Below are 27,239 nucleotides of genomic sequence, written 5' to 3' on the forward strand. Positions count from 1 at the left end.
GGGGCGGGCAGGCTGCCGCTCGTCTCCGTTTTCCTGGCAGGCGGGCGCGGGCAGGCTGCCTCCCACCCCCGTCCTGCGGCTGTCCCCGCCCGGGCAGGACTACAGCGCCCGTCGGTCCCTGCGCGCCGCCCCCACATTCCCGCCTCTCGCCGCTATCGCCTGCCTCTTGCCAGCCGGGAGCCGGACCCGGCTCACCGAGGGGGGCTGCGGCCGCCGGGCAGGGCAGGGCAGGGCAGGGCAGGGCAGGGCGGGGCGGGGCGGGGCGGGGGTGCTGCGGGCGGTGGCCGCCCTCGGGGGCGGTGGCGGGGTGGAGCGGGGCGGCCCCGGCCCCGTCCGTGCGGGGGAGCGGCTCCCGCAGCCTCTGTGCTCTGTCCCGTTCGCTCCCGCCGCCGCGGCTGATGAGGTGAAGATGGTGATCCGCGTCTTCGTCGCCTCCTCCTCGGGCTCGGTCGCGGTGAGTGGGGGCGAGCGGCGGGGAGCAGGGAGGGAGGGAGGGAGGGGAGCGGGGCCGCCGCAGGCAGAGCTCAGCCTGCGGGGCTGGAGCCGCCGCTCGCCCGCCCCGCGGCTGCCGAGCCTGCCCTCGGCTCCCAGCCTTCGTCCCGCACGCCGACACGGACCCCAGACCCGAGAGTGCGTCCGTGGGATGTCCTGGAGCGCCGGGCTGAATTCGCCGGGGTTGCGTGTGCGTTGGGGAGGAAAAAGACAACTATCCCCCGCAAGGTTGCCAGAGCTTAAACTAGTTCGTAAATTGTCTTTGGCAAATCAAGCACCCCGAAACCCCTTCGTAGGGGGCAAACCTTGGGTGTGTTTAAAGGGTCTCGAAGGTGATTAAACAGGGCTAAACTTGCGCGCCTGGGAGGCGGTCAGCAGGGGAGACCGCCCCGAGGGGCGCCGCGCCCGGGCAGGTACGGTGCCTTGGTGCCTGCACCGCTGCAGGATGGACAGATAAATACAAGGAGAGCCCAGGGACACTGGGCTTCAGGCCACCAGCACCTCTCTGCATTAAGAAATACTCTAGAAAAGGTACAGTTCCTTTCAAACTCTTTTTTGAAAAAGACATCACTGCGTTTGGTGTTTAATTGAAACTCATACATCATTCTCTTGTTGAGTCAATTATGCATGTGACCTATGAATTTCCATATTTTCATATAAAGTGACAGTTTTCTGTTAAGGAAATCTGGATGTAAGTGTTCTACTAAATTTGTTCTTTAATGACAAATATCAGAATGACTTAAATTTAACTGATGTTCTTTATGCTTCAGCAGTGAGGGCAATGGCATTTTTTGCATTGCAGAAGGATGTATCACTGAATTTTCCCATTGAAGATTTATTGTGTGTTCACTTCCTCCAGCCTTTTACTGTGCGGTACTAGTTTTCAGTTCAGTGGCATGATGACAGGTATATGTTGTGATATGTTTTGGCATGAAGTGTTCAAGATGCTTAGTGGCTGCACTACAGCTAATAAAACCTAATTATCCATTTGAGTAGCCAACTGAGTAAACAGAGTATCTTCAGAACTCTATAATCCGGGTCCATCAAGCATCCATAAGAGCAACATCTTCTTCCCCACATGGGCAGTTGTTTCACGCTCTGGTAGCTTAGTATTGCTAGGTTTAGTTTCTGTTTCATGCCTCATAGGTTGAACAACAATGCGTAGGTTTGTATTTTGTTTTTGTCGAAGCCGTAGAAGAGGGCCACATAGTTAGCTCACCCTCATCTCCGGTCTGCAAGGAGGTTATTGAGAGGGGTTTTTGGTTCTGCTCTCTCTGGCTGTCTGCAAGGTACATATCCTGTTAACAGCAGCAATATAAACCTCTTAACTATCTATTAACCCAACAAACCAAATCTGAATTTGACAAGCAATTTAATTTGCACATTAGTTCACTTGCTACCTTTTTTTCTTGGTTGGACTACAAGAAAATGATATGTAATATGGGTAACAGTTTGCATTCTGGTGATAGGGAAGTTTCTTCATCTAGACAGCAGTACATCTGAGTACAGCCTAGCCAGAGAAGAACAGATTATTTAGTGATTGAAGGTACTGTTATACAGGACAAGAGCTGTGACATCTCTTTTCTGTCAATTTTTCTTCATCTGTGTTATTGCAGCATTTAAGAGCTTTCATTATGGGCTAGGTTCCTGCTGTTCTCAGTGTCATATCATGGAGGCTTTTTTCTGTGGGCTTTGCAGGGGGTGTCTGTAGATCCTGGCTAAGTGATAGAGGAAAATGAAAAAGAAAAAACTAATATTAGCTAGTTATGTGGGAATCTGCATCTGGAGAAAAAGAGGTTATTATATTGTATTGCATGTCTCTAAACATGGAAATTTTAAACTTATTTTTATTCTCCTAGAACTAAACTTTAGTGTAAAGGAAACAAAAAGTGTTTGAGTATCTAATTCCTTTTTATCTCCTCCAGCCTTCAGCACGACTACATCAGCTGTTTTTTGGGATCCTGTGCAATTCATGAGACAGGATGATTTCCCTGTCTAGAGAAATGAGTATCCCTTATTGATCCTACTCTGTCTCCTGCTAAAAATGGTGTCAGAATCCATGATTTAATTTCTACCCGTAGGTCAACCTGAGTCAAATTGTAATCTAGCTGCTAGTGAGAGTGGATGTTGCTCAGATTAGTATCTGACCTGCTGTAATTGACCAAAAACTTCTATATGTAATACTGGCTGATAAACAAAAAGCAATGTTGTTGTGACACAATTCACTTTCCTAATCTCACTACACATACTTTGTTAAATTACTTTTTATTAAAAAAAAAAAAAAAAGTCCGTGTAGACTCTAAAAAGTCCATGTAGGATAAACTTTTGTTTTGGTAAATATAGTGAGCTAAACTCTTTGCGTGTGACTCCTTTTGAAATCTTCAGAATACTGAAGTCAAATGATAGGCGTTTGGCTGAAATATTCCTGAGAAACATAATGGTTATGTAGTATATAACCAGGCTTCAGTCAGCACAGGATTCGGTTTGCATAAGTATAATTTCCTCTGGAAACTACTAAAATATTTATTGATCTCGATACTTAGTGTAATTTCTTTTGTGAGAAAGAAGATAAAAATATGCAATTGTCATGCATAAGTCTAAGAGATAAGTGCACACAGTGTTTTTAGGGGTCATTCAGAAGAATGAGAAAAGGAAATAATTGGAGCAGATGAGAAGGAGCCAAGAATAATATGAATTTTCCCTTCATTTCATCTTGGAGTTCTCCTTGCAACATCTTCCAAATATCTGAAGGTTCTTAGACCTTCGAGAGGTTACTTGTAATAACTGGGGTTTTTGTGGTTTTGTTTTGTTTTGTTTGATTGGGGTTTTTTGTTGGGTTTTTTTTGTTTGTTTGTTTTTGTGGGTTTGTTTTTTTTTTTTTAATAGAAGCTGTGAGTATAAACTCCTCATGAGCTTCGAGTAGCTCACAGATCCCAAAACCTAGTTGTTGCTTGAGTGGAAACATTGATTTTCAGTGTTTAGGGAAGCTGGACTGTGGTTTTAGCCTGTAGGGACGCTGTAGACAAGTTTCTGAGACCTTCTTGTGAGAAGGGAGGAGAGAGGCATTGTGTGTGTGTGTGTGTACATTTCTGAATAACCTCATGCTGTTTGAAGCATGCATTAGGCAGATCCGATTGAATCACAATGTGAAGCCTCTGAATAGGCAGGCAGGCATGTTTCTACAAGCCTTACTGTCTCCTACTTTTTCTGACCTGAATTTCTACTTGTGTTGGTAAACTGTGTCTTGAATTCCAAGCACTTCTTTGTAGGGCTGGGGAGACAGGCTTTGCTACTTCTCCCTGATAAGGACATTCAATGTTCTTTTGTGCCTAGGAGAAAGGTTATTTTTAAAGTAGCCTTTGCTTTTCTCCCTCAGCAGTGCTTCACTGTTTCCAGGAAATAGCTTATGTCAATGTTTTTCACCAAATCATTCCTAGGTGACTGTAATTTTGTTTCACTTTTCCGAGTCTATTAATAAAAATTTACATTTATGCTACCATATTATGTATTGACTCATAGTTAAATGGTTTTCAGTGTTTCAAAGCAGCTCTACCTTTGTCAGGAAGCTGGTAGCATGAGCTAAGTAACTCTATGTCTGGAATTCTTACAATTATCTAGAAATACCAAACCAGAGAAGACTTCAGTCTTGCAGTCAGAGGACTGAGGATCATGTAACAGGAATATCGTTGAAGAACTTTCAAATAATGGAGAAACTTCAAACAACTGCCTCACTTGTACTTTCTTCTTTGTGATATTTGTTTATTGAAACTTCACCTGTTAAGCTGGACAGATAATATAGGGAAGTTAATGGAATAATGACACAGTGGAGGAATCTTCTCTGACTAGTGAGAGATGTGAACACACAAAAATGTCAATGGGAAAGCATTTCATAATGTGAGAAGAACACATCACTGAAATGAATTCCATTTAGTGTACAAGGACAAGTTCTGCTCAACCACATTCTCCATGAAAACATGTTTAGAGGGACAGGAGGGTTTTAGAAGGAACAGCAACAACTTGAAAAGAACAGACTTTTTTTAAATGACCAAAACTTGGACTTTGACTCCTGCTACTGAAGAGAATTATGGATTTTTTTACTAGGAAGCTTGATAAGTGCAGTTACAGTTCAGTTGTTTCTACAGCAAATATTGGGTTTATGAGACTAAAGCTTGGGTTTTGTTTAAGCGTATTATGGAGGTCAAACAAGTTGGATTTTTCGTTTCCTGGAATGATTTTAAATCACATTATAAAACATTGGAATGTCAGAATAATTACAGTCAAGTTTGTTTGGTTCACATGTTGTTGGGTAATGTAATGAAGACAAATACAGTGCTAGCATTCTTAAGGCTGAACCAGTCTCCTATCAATGATGAATTTCAACTCCACCCATGTTTGTACAAAGTCACTGTACTTCAACATTTCTCATAGCACTTCTCAGGAATATTGTGCATCTCACTGAGTGGGGTGTGGAATAGGTTAACTTATAATATGTCACTTAGAATATCCACCATCTAACTTTTTTTTTTGCTTCTCTGCACCCCAAAAGCACAACAGCTAAAATCGAAAGTGATTTGATTGAGTGATTTAAGTGCCTTTTGTGAAAACAGTTAGTTATGGTGGTGATTTGCAGGAATTTACAATTTGTTGCATGTAATTTACAGAAGTTCAACTACCTATATTATAAAATAATAATCTTTGCAAATTATAAACATTATCATGATTTTTTAAGCTTATAATTTAGTAAAATCAGAGCAGCAGGTAAGTTAGCTTTTCAGAATTGAGACAGTCTTTATAGTTAGAAGTGATCCTGCAATATTTACTTGGGAAGTAGCAGTAAATTCTTAACCACAGAATTGCCTAACGTGTCAGCATGCCAAGGGTATACCTGTTGGATTGGATCTTCAAAGCCTGATTTATGAATCCCTCATGAACATCATGCTTTGTCACTTCACTTGGTCAAGATGGTGCTTTTGGTTGTGCACTACAGAGCAGTGCTGTAACCACAGCAGTGATACTGGATGAAAAAGGCTGGATCCTTGCTCAGTCACTGGACACATCATGTGTATCCGTGTCTTGGACACTGGCAGTTATATCATGCCCATAGGAGAGATCTGGAGACTTTCTGGATTTAGTCCCTTTGACTGACAAAATTAGTTCCCTCTTTCTTCCTCAAGTTTCTTATCGTCGGGTCAGTTGTTTCATATTCCTCTTTGCTGGCTTCTGTCAGTCCTATTTTGCAGGGCTGTGGTAGAGGGGGCCTGAGAGCCTCACTCATGACTGTGGATTCTGTGAGGCAGGGAGGTCAGTTCTAGTTTTCACCTTTAGCTGGTTTTCACCTTAAGGGCTGACTGCCTGTGGATCTAGGTTTCAAGTCTGTATTCCAAATAAGTCTAAATTCTAGTTAATTCTCCTGCCTTGTGATAGAGAGAACTGTGAGCCTCTGAACAGCAGTTTAGGTAGCTCAACGAACATGTTCAGGAGGGAGCCGAGTGAGAACCCTAGTCACAAGGATGCAGGTGGAATTTGTGTATGGTATTCAGTACCTAACAGTTGCACCATTGTTGTATGCTCCAGTGCTTTTCAAATATTTACATTTCTTCTTGGCAGATAAAGTATGTCAGAAGTAATGCTACCTTGGAGAACATGCTGTGGACTACACAGTGTCGTGAGCAATAGGACAGTTACTGACCTTTGATTACAGTTGTAGCTGTAATAAAATTTCAAAGCAGGTGTTGTTCTGACTGGGTTTAAAAAAACTTTTCCCCTTTGTTTTTCTATAGAGTACAGCAGTGTCCAAGTGTGAGTCCCCAAATGGGCATACTTCACTGATGGTGACCTGTTCTCCTTAATTTTCCACCCATATCGTCAAAGCCTAGAAATTCTTTTTCCTGACCCTGATCATAGTGTCAGTGATCACTGGATGTCACATATAACTGAATTTGAATATATTAATGAAAAAGAATATTGAAATAATAACTAACTTGTATGCAATTTATTAGTACAAATTACTTTTGGAATGCTTTATTTTCCATATTGTTTTGCGAAATGGAAATTAATTTGGGCACATAACTGTCTAGAGAAGGAAAGGCAGGGATTGAAGTATTTGCAGTTCTTTGGTTGTCCCCATTTTGTTGTCTGCCAGTAGTACACCAACATATAAACTGTCACATTTACAGTTGTCATTGTCACATTATTCTCTGCCAACACTGCTCCAGCTGAGAGGTGAGGCTGGTGGCTCCCATGCTGGAACACTTTAGATCACTGCACCTGCTCGTTTCAGTGCAGCTGAAATGAAGATCGTGGTAGCAGCAACTTTAATCTGGTGAATTCCAATTGAAAGCAGCACGTTTTCCATATGCAGCCTGCTGCATGCTGAATGTCTGGTTTCTTGTCACTACAAGGGTAGCTCAGCAAAGGGACAACGAGCTGAATTTCACTACATTTTGGCATCACAGAACTGCTTTCCCAAAATTTGTTTAGCTATTCTTCTGTAAACCTAGGTCAGATATTCGCTTCCTCTCTAGACCTTTTTTTTCCCCAGAAAGTATTATTTGGGCAAAATATGCTAAGCACTAGAGGTTTGGGTGGTGGGTTTTTTGTTTGTTTGGTTGTTGTTGTTGTTGTTTTTATGAGCTAAATATCTATGTAAAAAGAGATATTAAAGAAGATATTGAATTAAGGTCATTGCTGGACTAATGTGAATCCTGTGATCTGCAGTCATTTACTAGGTTGTGGTGTTTAGTGTAGTAAATTCATGTAAGATGTAATCCAAAGTTTGTTGAAATAGGTGAAAACATCTTCATTGTCTGACTGGTCTTTTGTTCAAGCTGGATGATTTCCATGCTTATCATTAAACCCAAATGGTATCTCATGTGTATGAAAAGTTCAGGACTTCATTAATGTGTATTGTTCTGAAATTTTTTTTCATGCCTGTAAGAGAAAAAATGCTCCAGCTTGGAGTTGCTCAACATTATGTCTGCAACATTACATGTCCTCATTAGCAGTAAGGAGGCATGAACCTCAGGATATAATCTACCTAAAATGAAGGAACTAGCTTGTTGGTAGAAGGGACACCTAAGCCTCTGTCCTTTGGCAAACCATAGCAACTGAGTACCAGCTACATTCTAGGCAAGAGAGCTGAATTTCCTGAATCTCCACCTTCTGGTGGACAGTAAGGCTAGAAACAAATAATTAGCTCCTGCAAAGTTATGTCTCTCTTTTATTACCGAATACTTCCCCATTTTTAAGTTTTAAGGACATGTAGGTAAAATCCAAGAAAAGTGAAAGTTTACTAGGCAAACTTACCTGATAGTGCCAAAGCCCAGCAAATCTTGCCAATGCAGTGGGGCAGTATTTATTCAGAGTAAACCATCTTTCTTAGTACTTGTAAGAGCTTGAAAAAAAAATCCTATATTTTAGCGGATACATCGAATATTCTGGTTCTAATAGTCTTGCTAAAAATGAAGTATACTGCTGAGTTTCACTTGCTGTATGAATGCTTTTGGTTTTAATTTAAATACAAGCAAAACTTGAGTCTATAATTCAACATGTTTCAGCTGACCATTGTTGGATTCTCTCTGATACTCTTCTGTACTATCCATTTCCCAGTGTAATTATTTCAGACAGTTTATACACCTGTTTATCCAATAAGGGAAATGTAGAAGAAATTATTAGTTTTGGAAAAATAGTCAGCATTTAAGGAAGTTCTTCATTATATAAAATCATTATCACCTTTGTCTTTAGCAATTTGAATGGAACTTGGATATAAAGAATTGTCGCTTAACTGGTAACCAATGTATCTCATTATTAGCAAGTTCACTGACGGCAACAGCTTCCTCAGCTGCAGCCTCAAGTGTTGATCCCCTAAGGGAGTCTGTCCAGAAGGAAATGCTGCTATCTGTGTTTTGCTTAACGTGTGTAAGCTTGCTAAGAGGAGTAATGAACACAGAAATGCTGTATTTTGTAGAATCTATTCGTAGTTGAAATCTACTGTATCTAACAGTCCAGTATGTCAGTGGTTTTTAGCAGCTCAATTTTTAAATAAGTTTTACGGAAGATAGTCAGCGTTATGCAAGTCCCGTAAGTTGGTAAATTTCCTTTCTGGTAAGGCGAGGGGATATCTCGGGGCAGCAGTAGTGTTTCTTACCTGTAGCTGGCAATGGAAAAAGTCTGCAGTTAGCTGCAAAAGTTCAAAAAGCTTCTGAGTTACTAAGTAGCCATGAGATTGTTTCTGTAATCATCTCTCCCGAGGCTGGTATATTGTTTGGTCGGCACCCACTAAATGGGCAAATTGAATCAATTCAGAAACTTAAGTCACTGTTGACTGTTATTTCTGAAAACACCGAATTTTAGTGTGACTCATGTAGGTGAGCAAAGTGTGACCTGATCTTTCAAGAAGTGACTCAAAGTTGTTGGTAAGAGGGCGGAAGGGGTGACTGAGATACAAACATTGTACAGGCAATTAATTTAACATAGTTTGTCTCGTAGCAAGAGAGTGTGCATATAAAGCTTCCTTTCTTTTCTTGCATAGGCTTTAGACCTCCATCTGTGAAGTATTTTGGGGTGAAATCTTTTAATTATTTTGTTCAAAGCTGTGGCAGTGCTTCCATTCAGGTGTGCTGCTTTACTCTAAGAGATATTTGTCACCATTCTGAATGGGCTGAGTCTAAAGTGTGTGGATATTCTTCTTTTGGGGTGAAAAGAGCTACAGTGATGAGGAACCTTCTCCAAACCAAGTTATTTCTATCTCATTAGTGGGGGAAGAGAAAATCAATTTGATTTTACATGAGTAAACAAGCTTATTTAGTCTAGATTTAATATTGTACTTCACTATAAACTAATCGAATTTGACACAGAGAAAAGGGATTAACTGTCTTGCTAGCTGATTTATGAAGAGAAGCTCTTAGGAGATGCAGGTTGTTCACTGAGTCATGTGAATCATCACAGCATGCCCTTCTGTTGCTGCCCATCTCCCTTGTGTAGGATAGACCTTGCCTTCACAGTTTAGAGTTCCAGGATTTCTTTTGCTGTTCTCTCTATGGATAACTAATCCCCACCCTTCCTACTAAGACAATGTGGGAAAACACAAAACGTTTCTCATTTTACTGCAAGGAATAAACTTGCACAAGTTAACACCTGGGAGTGACCTTTGTATATGTATTAACCTGTATTTTGTTTGAATATAGATATGTAGAAATGTACTTTTGCATACACACATATATATGGAGAGAGAGATCTACATGTATATATATGGAGATAAATATATATGGTTATATATATATATACAGTGTATGTTATGTATGTTTATATCTGTGTATATGCATGCATGTAGATATGTTTCTTAACCTTGGAATCACCAATAGATACTAATTATCACTCGGTAAAAAGTAAACCACTGATTTTTGCATCCCCAGAAGAGAAATAAAGATAAAGTTCTGGTGTGTTGGTTACTCAAGATACGTCAGCATCTGTCAGGGCTGTGTCAAAAATGCCTGATATCTGTCTTCTATGTAAGCTAGAGTGCTGAAATCCTGGTGCTTGCTCAGCTATCTCTGTTATTCCACGTCTCTGACCTATACTTAAAAGCTTTACTTCCATAACTTATTTCAGATAATGAGGTGTTTACAAAATATCAAAATAGCTATACCAGTGTAAGATACCCACCAATATAATTGTGATAGCTAATGGGGGCATGCAGTAGCATAAATATTTCCCTTCCTACCTAGGAAAAAGGTAACATGGGTGTAAACAATGTTTTGAGGATTTTTATCTAACAGCTCTCACAACAATTCGAGGCAATTGAAGACCTTAGTGCTGATAACTTCTAAGTTGCTCTTCTGCCTGTTGCAGAGCTCCAGGACAGAACACATGCCTGCAGTGTTATGCAGTGCTCTTTGCCATAGCCTTGAGCATTTGCTTTCATGAATGTGAAGATGGACTAGTGATACATTGACCCATGAAATCAAGTGTCTGCAGCACCAGGCCATGTCCAGTTTTGTCACTCTTGCACGAGTGATGATAACTTTTGGCAAGCTTCTACTTGTGACAAAACCTTAAATAACCACAGTTTGTGGCTTTCAGAATGTCTCATTTCATGGGACTGTTCTGTTGAAAACTGCCAGCAGGGTTACCCTCAGAGCTTTTTTTTTGTAGGCAGAGCCCTGAAACCATGAACTTGTATTTCATGTTAAATGGAAATCAAAGCATGATTGTGTATGTTCCCTTCACACATGCTAACAAGTTTTTCCTGTTGGCTTTTGGATTTTTATGTTTTTACAAAAAGGCAGAACATCGTTTACTTTCACATGTTAGGAAATATGGCCCATCGAGATTCTTTTCACCAATCCATGTAACGCAGGTCCCGTGAATTGACTGGATAGATCCCAGTTTAAGCAAGAGAATGTGACTCAGTAAAAAATTCATCAGAATTTAACAGTGGAAATTCTATCACAACTTCCACAAGTTTGTTTTGTGTCCTGGCACTTTCGTGTGCTGCAAAGGATGATATTGGGTATTATCAGTGCTATTAAATCCTTTGAGTGATTATTTGGAACAATTTAATAGTAACATTACAAATCAAATTTCTTAATTATGAAATTGGGGTCTATGTTTTTTAGAGAAAGACAAATGAATTTTTGTGTGTCTTCGTGTGAAAGGAAGCTTCCTTTGCTTTGTTGAACAATAGAGCATCAGCAACTGAAACCTGTCATTAAGTTGCTGCAGGGATAATAGTGAAATTATCCCTGTCTAATCTAAAGAAATGCAATTCAAGTATGCATTAAACCTTTGATCTGGATCTGCATCTCCTAAGGTCAGACAGTCTTCCTGAAACATCTCTGAGTGATCTGATATGTGTATATAGAAGCAGAGATGGGAGTGGCATTTGAAGGATTTAAATAGCATCACATTTTTCAGTAGGAACCTCCTAGGAAGCTAAAATTGGTTAGAAAGAAGATACAAAACCAGTCTTTGATCAAAGAAGACAGCTGCTATGAAGGCCCTGATGCACAAGCAGTCCCATCCTGCTCAGTGAAACTGGGTTGCCTGCAGCAAGGTCTGTTTTCTAGTAAAGGTTCCCAGCATCAGGCCCCAGGGTATGAAAATCTATGGGTTTATGCAGAGTGGTATTCAGTGACAACTTTGGCTATGTGGAGGTGACTCCTGTTGACCTTACAGGAAATGTGTTTGCAGTTTATGGGATAATAATCAGATGGCTGCTGTGTTTGGGGATGCAGCTAGTCACTAAGAAATGAGTCTGCAGAAGTATAAAAGAAAAGAGAATTTACAGATATGGAGCTCCAAGAACACGTAAGCTACACGGATATAGCTGCATTTGTTAAAAGAGAAATAATATTGACATTCATTAATAAAGTTAGAAGCCTTGTTTTGCTCAGTTGAGTCAAAGATAATTTTGTTACTGATCTGAATAATAGCAGTGGCAGTCAGCCTTGGTTTAGAAAATGATATCAACAAAATCCATCATCCTAACCTTACAAAAACATGCTGATAGAATGTTGCAGTAATATAGTCCAAGTTTATCTGAAGTATGACATTTGTCTAGAGCCACAAGTGCATTTTTTGGTTGCAGGTTCATATACTGCTGGGAAAACTTGTAAATATCTGTAAAAACATAGCACAACAAATTCTGAATTACTTGCATTGCTGTTACTGCTGTTACTTGCATTGTCAGGGTGTGTATATCTGTAGTTGGCAGAATGACACATCTGTGCCATGTGGATAGTAACTGTCAGAAGAAAATAAGGAAAGCATTGACAACTTTATTTCACATACTTGTTTTTCAAATTCTTGGGATCATTTTGAAATTATAGTATCTCTGATCCTTTAGATGAGAAAAGAAGTAAATGTAAGCATAGTCCTTTTAGGGAAAGGTTAGATTTTCTACCACCCCTACCCCCTCAAGTGTCCAAGAGGTCTTATCATACTTCCAAATTCCTGGAGGAGGATTAGTACCTATGTGGGAGAAATATGGCTTATGTGGGAACAGGATTTTCCATTAAGCCCAGCAGACCTCTGCTGGGCTAGGCAGTACTTCAGTTTTGGAGCTTGCCTAAATGTCCTTAAAAACTCTACCATACTGTCAGGAGACTCTGCTGCACGTGACATCTTGTGAATCCACATTCTACGTTCACTGGCTCTTGTTTCTGGAATAGCTGGAGCTGCAATTGGCTGTAGCTGGGTGCTGGGCTATGGGTCCTGAGTGCCAAAATATAGAGGGTGCAGCCTCATGAGTATGGTAGAAGATGGCCAAGAAATTTGTATCTTGAGCTGACAGAACTGACACCCCACCCATGCAATGAGACTGATTACTTGTTATGCCTCGTGGGCTGCTGGGTGTTTTTGTCCATTCTGATAGGTAAATACTCCTATGCCACTGGGTTTTGTTGCTTAAAGCTAATGAGAAGGAAGAAATATGACCTATGTTTTTTAGTGCAGAAAATTTTTCTTTTATATCTCATTTGCAATAAGTACAGAAAACATAGCTGGGGATACTTTATTCATTGTGACAAAACAATGTGATTGATAAATACATAGAACTAGTTCAAACACTTTCAGTGCTCTGCTGACTTACTGTGTCACAAAAAAAGATAATTGTGTGTTTTCATCTTGAAAGTTTAGATGATGAACACGTTACATAATAGGAAATGTGTGTTCATGTCTTGTTAGGGAGATTTTGTGGTTTTAAACTTTCATTTTTCTTTGCAGAATTTAGAGTAGAATAGAATATTTCAGTTGGAAGTAACCTACAATGATCATCTAATCCAACTGCTTGACCAGTTAAGGGCTCACCTAAAGTTAATTAAAGCATGTTATTAATGGCATTGTCCAAATGCATCTTAAAAATTGACAGGCTAGGAAGCCTGTTTCAGTGTTTGACCACCCTCTGAGAAAAAAGTATAAACCTCCCCTGACACAGCTATTATGTGTCTCATCAGTGGATACCAGGGAGATCAACACCTCCCTCTCCACTTCCCATCCTCAGGAAGCTGTAGAGAGCCATGGGGTCATCCCTCAACCTCCTTTTCTCCAGACTAGGCAAGTCCAGAGTCCTCAGCTGCTCCTCATGGGACACTCCTTCCAGCCCTATCACCAGCTTTGTTGCCTCCTCTGGACACATCCAAGGACCTTCACATAAAGTGTGGGGCCCAAAACTACACACAGCACTCCAGTGGGGCTGCACCAATGCTGACTGCAGAGGGATAATTGCCTCTGGTGATGCTGTGTTTGATGCACCCCAGGATGTGGGTTGCACTCTTTGCTGCCAGGATGCATTGCTGACTCATACTATTGGAACATTTTCTTACTTTCCAAAACCTGCTTATAAAATTGCTCTCTTTGGTGCTATTTCAGTGAACTTTAAACAATTACCACATAGTGCTTTAAGAAATTAAAGAAACAAAATGCATTTATCATGTTTTTCTTCCCTTCACAAAATCATAATTCTACCAAGCAAGCTTGATGCACACTAACAAAGTGACATCTCTAAATCTTTGCAGATTTTTAGCTATAGCACTATTGGACTTCCACATGCACGACACCAAACTATTCCCCACTCTCCTAACTCTGCGGTAGGAACTGTGAGATTCAAAGATCAACTTTCTGTTCATCTATGCAGGTCAGAGCTTCCAATAGTTCAGAACTTGACAGTTCTCATCTACCTTGCTGAACTGGGACCTTACTGGAAAGCAAAGGATATTCTTCAGAATCAAATAATTTAGACAAATCAAAAGAAATAAACATATGAATAAACATAATATAACACGGAGATCAGAGAGCAACTTGCATTTAGTTATGAGGTACTGAAGAGTAGCTGAATTAATTAGGGTTGCAGTTGTCATCCTTGTATTTATGTGCAGTATACATTTTGAAAAGGAAGATAGATGTTGCTTGTTGAAAGGGTTTGTTTCATGATGCGAAATACTTGCTATAAATGTGCCACTTTGACAAAAGGGAGTAGTATGTGGAGGAGTTAAATGTAGAATGCTAAGCAGGAGATTTAAATTATTCACTGGCATCTTTGAGAGGTTTCTGTTGGAAAAATGTAGGAAAATAACACTTTCTTTTTAATCACTCTCTTAAACTACTGGAACATATGGTAAGTCACAAACAAAACCATCTATATATTGAAAGAAGTTAGCTGCCAGCCATGGTTTGAATTGTTAGTCTTTTGAAACAATAGTCTAGTCCTGCAGGATGTTTCCATCAGAAGTTTCTGATAGCTCTGGACATGCATTAGGAATCCCTGAGACCTTATAAGCTGCTCAAAGTTTCTCTTGTCTTTTGTGCTAGCCACTAGGATTGTCAACTTTCTTAAAAAAAAGAAGTCCTAGCACATAATTCTAATAATTTTGACTTCTCAACTCGTTGTTGACTGAGACATTTTTAATTTAAAAAACGAAATCAAGTTATCAGCAAGCTCTGGTAATCTGCCCTCTGTTTTAGGTAAAGTCCAGCCATAGAAGAATCAGCATGCTTTCCCAGTGTCCTCACAAGGAAATACCAATGACTAGGAAAAATCCTGTATCTGAAGCACACATACGATTTCAAGTGAATAGGAATGTTTTCAGGGTAGTGTTATTTCACAGAATGGAGTTCTGTCTGTAGGTTACAATGTACACTAGCAATAGGCTTTGCAGCTCCCCTACAAGAACAACCAGCCGTGCATCCTGACCTTCAATCTGGCAATCACCTGCTTCTTGCCAGGCTAGGCAGGGAACCTTCTTGCTGTGTTTCTCAGTCTACATGGAGTAGACATTATCTTCTTTGGCTGCTTGTCAGTCTCTCTGATTTGGAGCTGCCCGTCTGTATACTCAGTGGGACTTCCAAGTTCTAGTTCAATTCCTGTTGCAAAGTCTTCAAGTTTTCAAGTTTTACTTTGTTTTAAGCCATTTTTTATTTTCACAGCAGTGCTATTTTTTGTTTTAGTTTCACATTGATGCAACAGAATGCAAATTCACATCAATAATTGGAAGACAGATCCAACTTCAGTGACATTCTTATTCTTTTGATGAAGAAGTAATGAGCCAAAATTTGGATCTCATAATATCTGTTTTCCTGCAGTCCATCAGAGACTCGTGTAAGTGGATTTTCAAGACTGTAAGGACACATTGTTCCTACTGCAAGAAGAAAATTATGATAGAATCACTTACTTAATTTGTGTACTTCACTGGCATGTCTTGTTTCGTGAAATACAGAAGAAATCAAAAGAAGTAGACTTAGGAGTGACTTTAGAGGCTTTTTCAGCCGAATACAGCTCAAAGGCACCTGTGTGGCACTGTCTCTAGGTGATTTTTCTGTAGAACCTTCTCCTCTTCCTTTCTTGGTCTTTCCCCTTTTTCTCTTTGTTCAATTTTTGTCTGTCCTTTTCCCTTTATATTTACTGAAACAATGCCTAGTAAACCCCTGAGCAAATTCTCATCTCTTGTCTTGAGCAGTGATAGATGTATTTGTACTCGCTAAAGACTTCTTCATGTTTCTGAATGCTACTCTATTACTTGCACAGAGAACAATGATTTCAGACAAACTACCTTAAATAAGAAACTTTTCCCTTCAGCTTATGATAGACATATGTAAAGACAGAAATAGATTTAAATGCATTTGTCATAGTGCAACATCTGGCAAGGAAAGTATCAGGTTACGAATGCTTTGGATGTGGAGCAGTCTACTGTCTTTGTAGCTCTACAGAAAAAGAAAAAGCTTTCCTTTGCTGACTGCTTGTGAGGCTTTTAAAAAACAAACCAGTCTCAAATTTTAGTTGTATTTCTTAAATACTGGACTCTTTCAAAAATAACATGTATACATTACACTGAGGCAAAGGTGTGCACATTACCTGGTTTCAGCAGCTCCCAGAGACCTGCAAACTGATTTTTCATAAAGCTGAACAGATTGCCCTCCCAGTTCAACAGAGTGTTTCATATTGTGTGTCCTTAATTATGTCTCTGTGTGCAAGCAGAAGATTGCTGCTAGCAGGAGACCAGGGTAGTGCAGACTGCATGTGGCCACTGTTCACAGACTGTTACATTTCTTTTCAGATTGAAAAGTTCTGGGGTCAGTTTTTATGGTATTGAAACATTTTCTTGAGGATGAAGCATTCAGGTGTTTATTATTGCTTCCTTATGGAGCAGAAATGTATTGGAAACATTGAAAAGAATGCAGATGTTGCTAAGTGTGTTTGTAGAGGCATTGCCTCCTCTTGGCTTTTCTAAGGAAGGTGTATGTATACTTGCAGTTAACACTGTTTAGAATTCTGTTTGTTTGATGTGGTTGGGGCTTGCATCTCTTTGTTAGAGCATAGAATCTTCTTATTATGTGAGAGTATGTGTTAAACCTCATCTGTATGAGAAGTGAAGATTAGTAATCCTCAGCAGTAACTATATTATATTTACATTTTACACTTCAACAGTCCCTTTGGTTATGGTTGCATGACTTGTAAAGGCAGAGGCTCACATATAATATTTTCAGTTGTGGGAGTGAGCTGAGCTTGTGTTTATGGAACACAAATGCTGCTTATGCAGTTCATATTTCAAATACCTGTAGCTGGTCATGCTTCAGCCTCTGCTAAGCCATTTTCTTAGGATGCAGTTTTGTTACTGATATAAACTGATGAGATTGTGGTACTGGCATTATTGATGCTCCTTCCGTTGTTTCCCTGGTTCCTGCATTATGCTTCTGAAGGAAAAGCTGCAGGAGCTACTTGGCAGGAGGGAAGAACATTGTGTCACCTCAGTGACAGCCAGCAGTGAGATCTGCTGAGCTGTATTATCAAACTGTGCTATAAAGGTGCCCCTGCCAAATGGAGTACATTCAGATTTTGGCTGAGTCAGTGGGTGGATAATGTGGCTGATGCAGTTCTGGAGTAAGGGCAGGTGTGAGGAAAGCGTAACCAGACTGAAAGGGAAGGAAGCAAATCAGTGGGACCATCTCCATCTTTGGAGGCACAGATCTAAATAGGCTGTGAAGCAAATATTTGAGGTGAACTTAGATGTGCATTCACTTTTCGTTTTTTAAATGGGGGGACTTCTAAAACATGCCTGTGGTCTGACAAGCCAGCTTAGAAGATAACCATCACAGAGTTTTGTTCTCACTCCGCATGTGTGGTCTGAATATTTTTTTTGGGTGGGATTTTGTTCTTGGGATCTGTTTGGAATGAGTGGACAGTTCAGATTAGGCTTTCAGTTCCTTCAGTTCCAGGATGAAGAGGCTGTAGGACAGGCAGTGCAACACATCTTAGTCACCAGCCAGTGCACAGAGTGGTGCCTGCTGTCATTTCCTTCACTTGCAGGCAGGAGGACAGAAACCCAGGGAACCCCTTATCTCCAGAAGATGGGAGCTAGAGTCTAGAGCAGAACACTAACCTTCTGCATCTACTTTGAGAGCACCAGGCACCCAGCAACATGCCTGCTGACAGTGTGAAGAAATTTGAAACTGAGAATGTGTCTGCTTTGTACCATTTATATTGACCGGGCTAATGAAATAAGGTGGAGAAGTTGTCTTTAATCATGGCTATTTAACAGTTCCTATTAATATTGCTACTTGAGTCATCTTGCATATAGCATAGTAGAAGTAATATTCATTTATCCTATTTGAGTTAGATAAGTCCTGGACTAGTGATTTTTTTGCATGGTATTGAATATCTTGGTTAAAATAGTACAGAATAATGAAATGCTCCTGCCATTTAGTAATAAAGAGACCACATGCTATGCTCCTCTGGTTCAGCAGCTGTCAGTAGGCAAGCCTTTCTAGTACAGAAGAACTTCTGAAAACAGATTCAGGAACCATAGAGAGGGGAAAAAAAAAGAAGGAAACTCTCACCTGTTGGAAGTGATGAGAAGCTTCCAAGGAATTTTGCATAGAGGATGTGATCTGATTTTGCTAAACCTCTGCTCCAGTCTGGACATGATTTATGATGGTAACATCCTCATTTTCTCATTCTGCTGTTAAATGAGCAATGGGATTTCTCTTGTTACTGGAGAACATACTACTCTCTCATATTACTTGTGTGGGAAACGGAAATCCTAGAACAGAATAGTTTTTAGTGTGACCAAAGACATGAAAAGTAAAGCGTCTGAAAGCTGGAAGTCAGGTAAACTCTGAACAGAAGCAAGCAGATATTTTTTAAGTGAAAACAGTTAATTAACTATGGGAACAATTTGCAAAGACTAGCAGGTTCTCTGTTATTATCAGTTCAGGAATGGAGCTTAGAAGGAAAAAAATTTGAAGAAACTCAACTCCTGAGAGGAATTAATTCAGGGATGCTGAAGGTCAGAACAGATAATCCCAGTGGTCCCACCTGGCCGGACCTGAATATGTCTTTTTCCAAAGCAGTCTGAAAGTCTGGCTATCCTCCTGTTACCTGTTGCAAATCAGTATAAAAAAAATGAAAACTAGGGCAGAAAGACAGAATACTTAGGCTACAATAGACTTGCTTCATAAATTAGGCTACTGGTTAAATTGGGCTGAGTGATTAGCTCATTTTAGCAGTTTCGTATGTCACAATGGACATCCTATTTTGGCTGCTTTTTAATTCTAATAAAGACATCAGCTCTGAATATCAGGATAAAATTGAAATGTCTCTGGGGATTTTTTTCTGTCTTAGTTTTTTGAGTAGAAATATAGATTAACAGTAAAACCAAACCCAGAGAAATGATGTTCAGAAAACAGTCACCCTTCTAAAAATAGGGGAGACAATAATTGAATTATAATAGGAGACTATTAGCTCTATCAGAGTTTTCTCATCACATTTAAAGATAGATTAGGAACGTATTATGTAAAGATTTTCCTCTGAAACTTCACAGTGGATATATGTTTTGATGGTGTATCTCAGTGTCTTCTGGTGTGCTGAAAGGTATTAAACCCAAAATATTTTGTTGCTGAAGCAGTCTGTCCTGTAAGACTACAAATGCTTTCCCAAAGAGGTGTATGAATAGCCTCCAACCAAGCTTTTCTAAACATGGTACCTCTGACAACATGAATACTGTTTTCAGGTTCCTTTCAGTTGCATCAGACTCTGGAAACCTTGGAAGCATCAAGGTACGAAGTAAAGTTTTACAAAGAGGACTATCCACCTCCATAGTTTGTCAAATGAGAATGTGTATTTCTCCACAGGGCTCTTGACAGGAGTTCGGATCCTCCGCATAGGCCAGTGAGGAAGGAAGAACTGACACTGCTCTCTGTGCCGTGTTGTCTTTGCTCAGTGTTTCATGTGGCTGAATGCTGGGAGCTTTTAGAGCTCAGAGTAAGCACAGATGAGAGCTGCAGCAGGATTGTGAGGCTGACGCACTCCTGCGGCACAGATCCAGTTGTAGAGGGACACAAAGGTCCTGTGGTTTTCTTGGGGAATAATCAGCTGGCTTCTGTTGTGGCAGATGCTCTGAGCATCCGTCTTACACAACAAGGCATAATTTAATAGGATTTTAAATGTAACTAATGCTCTTGTTTTAGTTTATAGGCTTGAATCAAATCACTTGGAGGAGGAGGAAATGCTACTTTTTTGGCTTAAAATTTTCAGGCTATTTTGTTTAAATTTATGCAGCTGGTACATCCACAGCTGATAACTCGTACAGATGTCATGTGGAGAAATTGTAAGGCTTATGGCTAAAAAAACCCCAATCCAATCTATTTCACTTCAACATCTTAATTAGTTTTATTAAAATAAAAGGAGAGATTAGGAAATATGTGTTTGTGGGAGAATTTTCATGGTGTGAACTGTAAAATAATAGGGATCTGATTAAATCTAAGTTGCAGTTAAACTGCTGCTCAGTGTACAGGGTACTGGAAGATACTGTACTGGAAGGTACAGCAGATGAAAATGGGTACATGTGGGTACATCTGTACTGGTGCATGACCTGGCCCTGAGAAATGGAGCTCTCTAGCACTCTGAAATGGTTTGAAGAATGGTTGCTGGCGCAGACAGCTTTGGCCAAGGCCAACTTGGAGTCTCACAAACAGCTCATGGCCATGATTTAGTTGTTACAGCATGCCAGGGATCATTCCCAGTGTACAGTTTGTATGCAGCCACTCTTGAGAGGCTGCAGATTTAACAGGCTTGGCCAGATGAGGCAAACTGGCTTTGGGGTGACAGGGCTGGACCAGCCACTACATATTTTGCTAGTTCCTCTGACTAGTGCAGGAGGAATTTCATGTTAGTTTTAGCAGTACTCCACCGTAAGGAAATGACTTCTCTCACACATAATTTTAGATTTTTTTTTTGTTGAAAGACAGGAAAATATGTTGGTCTTTCACTTCTACGTTTGGAATTTTTAGGACCATAGTAAAAGGTGTGTTGTCTTGGGTAACAGCAGTGATGATGATGTGATAATTTTGCTGTTGTTGATAATGTATTAGTTCATGCAACTTTAGGAGCTACCTTCTTGTATGAAAAAGCAATCCTTTCACATATGCCTAAGAAACCCCACTAGTATATGCAAAGAAAGGAAAAAGGGTATGACAATGAGACACAAATTTGCTATGCAGTAAATTTCACTTCTTAAGAAATACGGTAATTGTTTAAGAGCACTGTTTTTACAGTTTCTTGGGATACCTGCCCTCTTGTTTCAAGGAAATAATGATTCCATCAGTATTTCCTTCAAAAGTTAGTAATTTTTGTGATGCATTTATATAGACAGACTGGGTTGTGTGACAAGAACAGCTAGCACATGCACTTTAAAAATCCTCTAATTTCCAAATAGTATCTAGGTCATATGATACCCAGAGGCATGATTCATCCACCTGGGCTTTATGCCAGCCAGCAACTCCATGGATCCAACACTCTGGGAAAGCTGTAAAATTCTTAAAGATGATTTTTTTTTTTTCAAATAACACTACAGCATCTAATTTATAGTTCCTTTCTGAAATAATTAATTTTATTACGCAGATGCAACAAGTACAGAATGGACTGAAAAGAATGCAGAGCAGACCTAGCTGAAAGATACCAGGTGGCTTTCCTTGGCCATATAGACTTTATTTTCAAAGGTTGTTGTCTCAATATAAAGTCCTATTGGAGGCAGAAGTAGTCTTTACCCGAGTGTATCTGCTTGAAGCCCAACTAGCCATTAAGGGCTGATCTTAGAGTCATAGGATCATTAAGGTTGGAAATGACCTCTAAGATCATGGAGTCAGCCAATCTTAGCTACAATGACCTAAAAACTGCCAGTGTTCTGCCTCTGTTAGGCTTTTGTATAATGATAATATGATAATAATATAATATAATAATAATAATATAATAATAATGATAATATGATAATCTGTTTGAGGGGCCAAACCCCCATACATTCAGTACAAACCTCATGCTATTTTTGTTTTTTGCAAAAAAGTTAATTCTCAAGAGATGATGTCATGCTTGCTTGAAGGCATATATATTATGCAGACAGACACTCTTAATTAAAGATTCAGCAAGCTTTGCTCAGGAGAATGTAGAGCTGTGTTTTAAAATATGTGTAGATGCCTAGGAAAACAAAAATGTGTGTACCTGGGTTGGGGGTTTTTTCAGATGTAATGACACGTTTCTCTCAATGAACACTTATAGGAGTAAATTCTTCTGGGACTTGCAAGGTTGTTTATCTTGCATTTCTAGGTGCCTGTATACTTTAAAAATGTAGCCCCTAATGACATTGAAAACTAAATACCTCTTTTAACTTCTACTTCTGATGAGACCCTTGCATGGTCTGTATTACATGTCTGTATTATGGTGGACTTGCTATGACTGTTGTTTTTTTCTTTCTTTTATCTAGATAAAGAAGAGGCAACAGGATGTGGTGAGGTTTCTGGAAGCCAATCGCATAGAGTTTGAAGAAGTGGATATCACCATGTCAGAGGAGAAAAGACAATGGATGTATAAAAACATTCCTGAGGATAGGCAGCCTGCACAGGGCAATCCACTGCCACCACAGATATTCAGCGATGATCGGTACTGTGGAGTAAGTAGCTGTCATGGTTCCAACAGATGATGTATGAATATATCACAGCTGGCCATTTAAAAATCTGGGACTTGCTGTTATGCTTTCTCTAATAGTATCAGAATTAATGGGGTAGTAGGACCAGGTAATGATCATACTGGGAAAATTCAAGTCATTCATCTGTAAATCCTAAGGTTGTCTAGGGGGTTCCCTCTACAAATGTAAAAATTGGCAATGTCACATGCTTCACATACAACCTGTTGATGCTAAAGTTCCTTGTGAGACTGCTGTAACTTGGGGACTTGTGATTTTCTTCCTACTTAGGTCTAGTCAAAGCACAAAAATTCAGAAGGAAATCTTTGGCACAGTGAATGAGAACATTGTCTAGATTGAGTTATATTGTCACTGTAATTAAGCTCCTTCTCTGCTGCTGTCATAGTGTAAATTTCATTTATGCTTAGAGTGTCTTTATGCAATCAGTCTCTAGGATAAATGAATAGTGAATCTGACAACCGATTTATGGATGGACTCTTTTTTTTTGTGTAAGCTTCTACATCCACCAGTGCAAACTGAAGCAGGAACCTTTGATATGTACATTCAAACTGTTTCTAACTTAGTTCCTGCCACATTCGACAGTGCTGTAACAAAGCTGCTTCTGGCTGATGTATTGTTCAGATCTGATGAGATCTTGTTGACTGCCGTGCAATTGTTAATTTAATGTAGGAAGCACATAGGAAGTGATTTAGTATCCTCTGCAACAAACAGACTGAGTATGATGCAGCAGCTAACTGGCTTCTCGAAGTGAGGTATTTAACATCCTTCCCATATGCTTTGTATTGGCCTTACTTGTTTACCTCAGCAGTATAACTCATATATATTTTCTTACTTCCAGGTAAGATCTGTCAGTCAAAGGGATGTATCTGGGATGTGGAAGGGATTTTGGCCCTCACTTATGAGGCAGCCCCTCACAAATAACAGCATTTACATTGCTTTATGTGATTTTAGTTTGCCTGGGAAATACAACATTTTAAGCTGTTTTTTCTTACCATTTCAGCTTGTCTTAATATTGTGTTTTAACCTGGTCTTAGAATTTGCTGTTTGGAATTAGAAAGGCAGAAGATGTCATGCAACATGTGAGATGATCTCATTAATCTGTCTGCTGAGCTGATAGCCAGTTTGGTTGAGCAGAGTTAATCCTATTACTAGACTTCACTGTCTGCATAAACATCTTTAAAGAGCAAACATGCTTTGAAGGAAACTATATTTTCTAGGATGAAAGAAGTATGCACAGGATCTCCAACATTTATCAGTTAGCCTGCTGCATTAGTTGATGAAGTTCTTAGTTCTTAGTAAGTGTGGAGGCAAAACACGCAGGAGACAAAGGAGGTCAATGCTGGAAAGGAGGGTAAAATATCACAATTAGATAAAGTCATCAGACATTGCACATACTGTCTCTTTGTCATTCCACAGTGAGTGTTTTTATGTGTTTGTTTTGACATAAATAACTAAAACATAATCTCTATTAAGTAACTTTAACTGAAAAAATACCCACTGCATTTTCTGTTAGTTGAGTTAGTGAAATTTGTACCTTAACATTCCTGATTTGTGTCCAGGCAATTTTTAATCCAGTTTTCTTTATTAACGAACTCTGTCTGTTTTTCTTCCTGGTAGTTCTATAATCTCACTAGAAAACTGTCTGTGTGCTTATTCTGTTTTATACGTTGTCATTGATGATTCAGATTTACTTCAGCTACAAACTGGTTGGGTCTATTGCTGTTCCTCTAAATGTATGGGGGCTAGACAGTGCAAAGCAAAATAGGTACACTTTTTATTTTGTTCATGTTATTTTAATAGACATTTACAAGTACATGGTGTATGAGCCCTGACTCAGTGTCATGTTCATAGCTATACTGTTTTTTCTGTGTTAGTATTAGTATTAATAGTTTTTTTGGATTTTTTTCTACCCATTTTCTGTTTTGTAGAAAACCTCAGCAATGTGCACAAGGCTTTTATCTTAGAATAGATTTTGTCTGACATTGCCATTTGAAATAATCACTTTTCAGAACATAACTGCAGGATAGAGGAGGTTTGTCTTTAGTGGTTTCAGTAAGTATCCAAAAAGTATTTGTGTCACCCATTTGAACATCTGACTCAAATCATGGCTTGTTTTCCCCCAGCGTCAGATCTCACTGAGGTACACACTAGGTTTTCCCATCCTCCTGCATTATCCACCAACTGCAACCTGGTCCTTGAACAAAAGCAACTCCAGGTTTGACTTTTCCTGAGGAAGCAGCAACTCACACTGTCCTTCCCAGCCTCTGTTCTCCGCAGCAGAGAGGCTTTACACACTTGAGTTGCTTAATTCATGGTACATATTTCATATTCACAGATAACCTGTTCAGTGGCTTCAGTGGTCAGGCCCACCCCTCGATCACGAGCCCATCCTTGTATTGCGTTGCTTCGTAGGTGTTCTGATGTGTCATGGGCCCACTGAGCTATAATTAGCTCACCCTTACGTTCCCAATCCAGCTCCACTGTAGCCATTTCAGGTCTGGCAGCCTAGTCTATCTATTCCTTGTTTCCATGTTCTTTGGTGACATGGCTCTTGGGCATGTGAGTATCTATGTAATGTCTTTTTAGAACAAAGTTCTCTACCCGAGCAGCAATGTCCTGTCACAGTGCAGCAGCCCAGATGAGCTCTTCAAGCAGAAAGCAAGAAATGCTGGAAAACTAATGTCTGAAATCAGCCTGTGACTCACACCTCCTCTGTCTTCAATTCTCCATGGTTTAACACATAACACCTCTTAGACTAAAAGTGACTTCTGGATCTTTCAGAAGATTGTAAATATCCACTTCCCTATGAAACTGCACTCTTGTAAAGCTGCAGGTTAGCACTTTGAACACTGACAGTTTTATATGCAGAAATCTGTCACTGATGTGAGATTGCCTGATATTTAGGCCAATCAAAATTAAAAGGAAATCTGTTTCCAGGTGGGAGTTTGAGTTGAAGGGAAAATATTTACATAGCAGGCTGACTTTTTTTTTTTCCTCCCTTGGAGTGTTATGGTAAGTCCTGATAGAGTACCTAGTGGGCAGCAGTAGAGGCAGAGATATGTGATATTTATTGTCATTCCCTGAAATATAATATATGGGTATCAACTCTAGCAAAACAGTGAAGGCCTGTAGACAAGAAAGAAATAAAATAGGCTACTGGAAGAGGTACGATGTTCTTGGGAAACTATTCAGTGCACAGGCAATTACTGACCCACTGATTTCTTCGCACTGTTACGTATCATTCTCTTCTGAGTTTTCTTTAAAGATTGTGGAAGGATGCATACATGTTTCTTTTTCTTTTTGGTAGGCATCAAATTACAAATAGGTAACTACTCACTGACAAAAGAAAGAAAAGGAAAGAGGAGATTTTAACAGAATTGGCTACAGGCCAACTCAGAGTTTCTGCCCTGGTCTGTCATTGGGGAATTTGTCATTACTCTTGTGCCTACAAAGAGTTTGAACTTTGTCTCTTTAGATCCTCAAGCATTATGGCAGAATTCAGCTTAGCACACCAGCTGTAGTGTGTTGAGGAGCTAGAGCAGTTGTGAGGTTAATTTGTATTTGGCAAGTCTGTATTTGGTTCTCTGTACCCTTGGAGATGTCTTACCTGACTCACTTAGTGTCTTGTTGGTTCAGGTCTGTCTCTAGAAGAGGGATAATTTTGCTAGATAAAAGTTAATGTGAATTGCTCAAGGATCATATAACAACTGTTCATGATTGACGATGCTGAAACTCTCTTGACTAAATATTTTTACCATCAGAAGTAGAGTTTCCTTTATGGCCAATTAAAGTTGTTTGTAAAATCATTCTTAACTACCTATTGCAGTTGTATTGGAGTAGTTTTTGGCTCACAGGCATCCACAAACCCTAGGCTGAATGTGCATGACTTAAGGCCAGTGGCATAGCACTGTTTATCTTCCTGATTAAGCCCTTGTCTCAAGTGAGGAATATAGAAGTCAGAGCTGATGCTGGAAAGCAACCCTTGCCCACGTCTTCCCCATGTTGGCAAGATACTGTTCAGACCATTCACAAGGCCTGTATGGTTATTACTTTCAGGCTATGCTGATACTTTTACCAACCACTTCTCCACTGCCTTTCTGTGTTCTGAGGCAAAGAGCTTTAGTTCCATGTGATATGTACTTTATAAAGAGGAGTGTGGTACCAGAGGCAAAGTATAGAGTAGCCAGCTTGCCCATTGTCAAGGCTTAAAAAATAGAAGCTCAGCAACTTAGTAAAAATAAAATAATCCAGGAATTTTGTCCTCCTCAGAGAAGTTAGCACTCATATCAGTAGTGTATTATAGTTCTGCTGTTTATCCTGTAGTGGAGAGGGTACAGTCCTGTTGAGCACCATGGTTTTTATTTGGAGTCCTTTCTGCATTCTCAACTTTGTGAATAGCTGTTTCAAACTGAAGTAGCAAGTATCTTGTAAACCATCCCTCTATATAAAGATGATAGCTGTCAAAGACATCTCTGGAGATACCTTACTCTGTTTCCAGACTCTCTGGTTCCTAAATATAATAATAAAGGATGTTTGCATATTTTAAAACACGTAAAAGTGACTGATATAAAATTAGACATGTTACCTTCATAGGATAGAGTAGAAAATATTGCACATTTTTTTCTTTATGATTTTTGTATTTAGTACATTGATGTTCTGCAATACTTACAGATAACCAGCAAAGGTGAAATAATTACTAACAATTTTCTTTGGGATCCTAATTATCCTTTCCATGGAAGGGGAAGTTCTTATTGTACCATACTTTCTTGAAGAAAAGGGGTT

General features: G+C 39.6%; 1 protein-coding gene across 1 annotated transcript in view; it reads left to right on the forward strand.

The window, feature by feature from the left end:
• Positions 1–253: 253 nt before the first annotated feature.
• The window catches only part of SH3BGRL2 (SH3 domain binding glutamate rich protein like 2), a gene marked incomplete at its 5' end in the record, with an annotated part of 44,318 nt that continues 17,332 nt past the window's right edge, over positions 254–27,239 (forward strand). The window contains 2 exons of the mRNA XM_051778237.1: positions 254–454; positions 22,239–22,424. Coding sequence (XP_051634197.1) covers positions 254–454; positions 22,239–22,424 — 387 coding nt within the window. The remainder of the gene's footprint in view (positions 455–22,238; positions 22,425–27,239) is intronic.

The sequence above is a fragment of the Manacus candei genome, unplaced genomic scaffold (assembly GCF_025592945.1).
Source record: "Manacus candei isolate 608988 ecotype Guabito, Panama unplaced genomic scaffold, ASM2559294v1 h1tg000011l, whole genome shotgun sequence".
Classification (NCBI taxonomy): Eukaryota; Metazoa; Chordata; class Aves; order Passeriformes; family Pipridae; genus Manacus; species Manacus candei.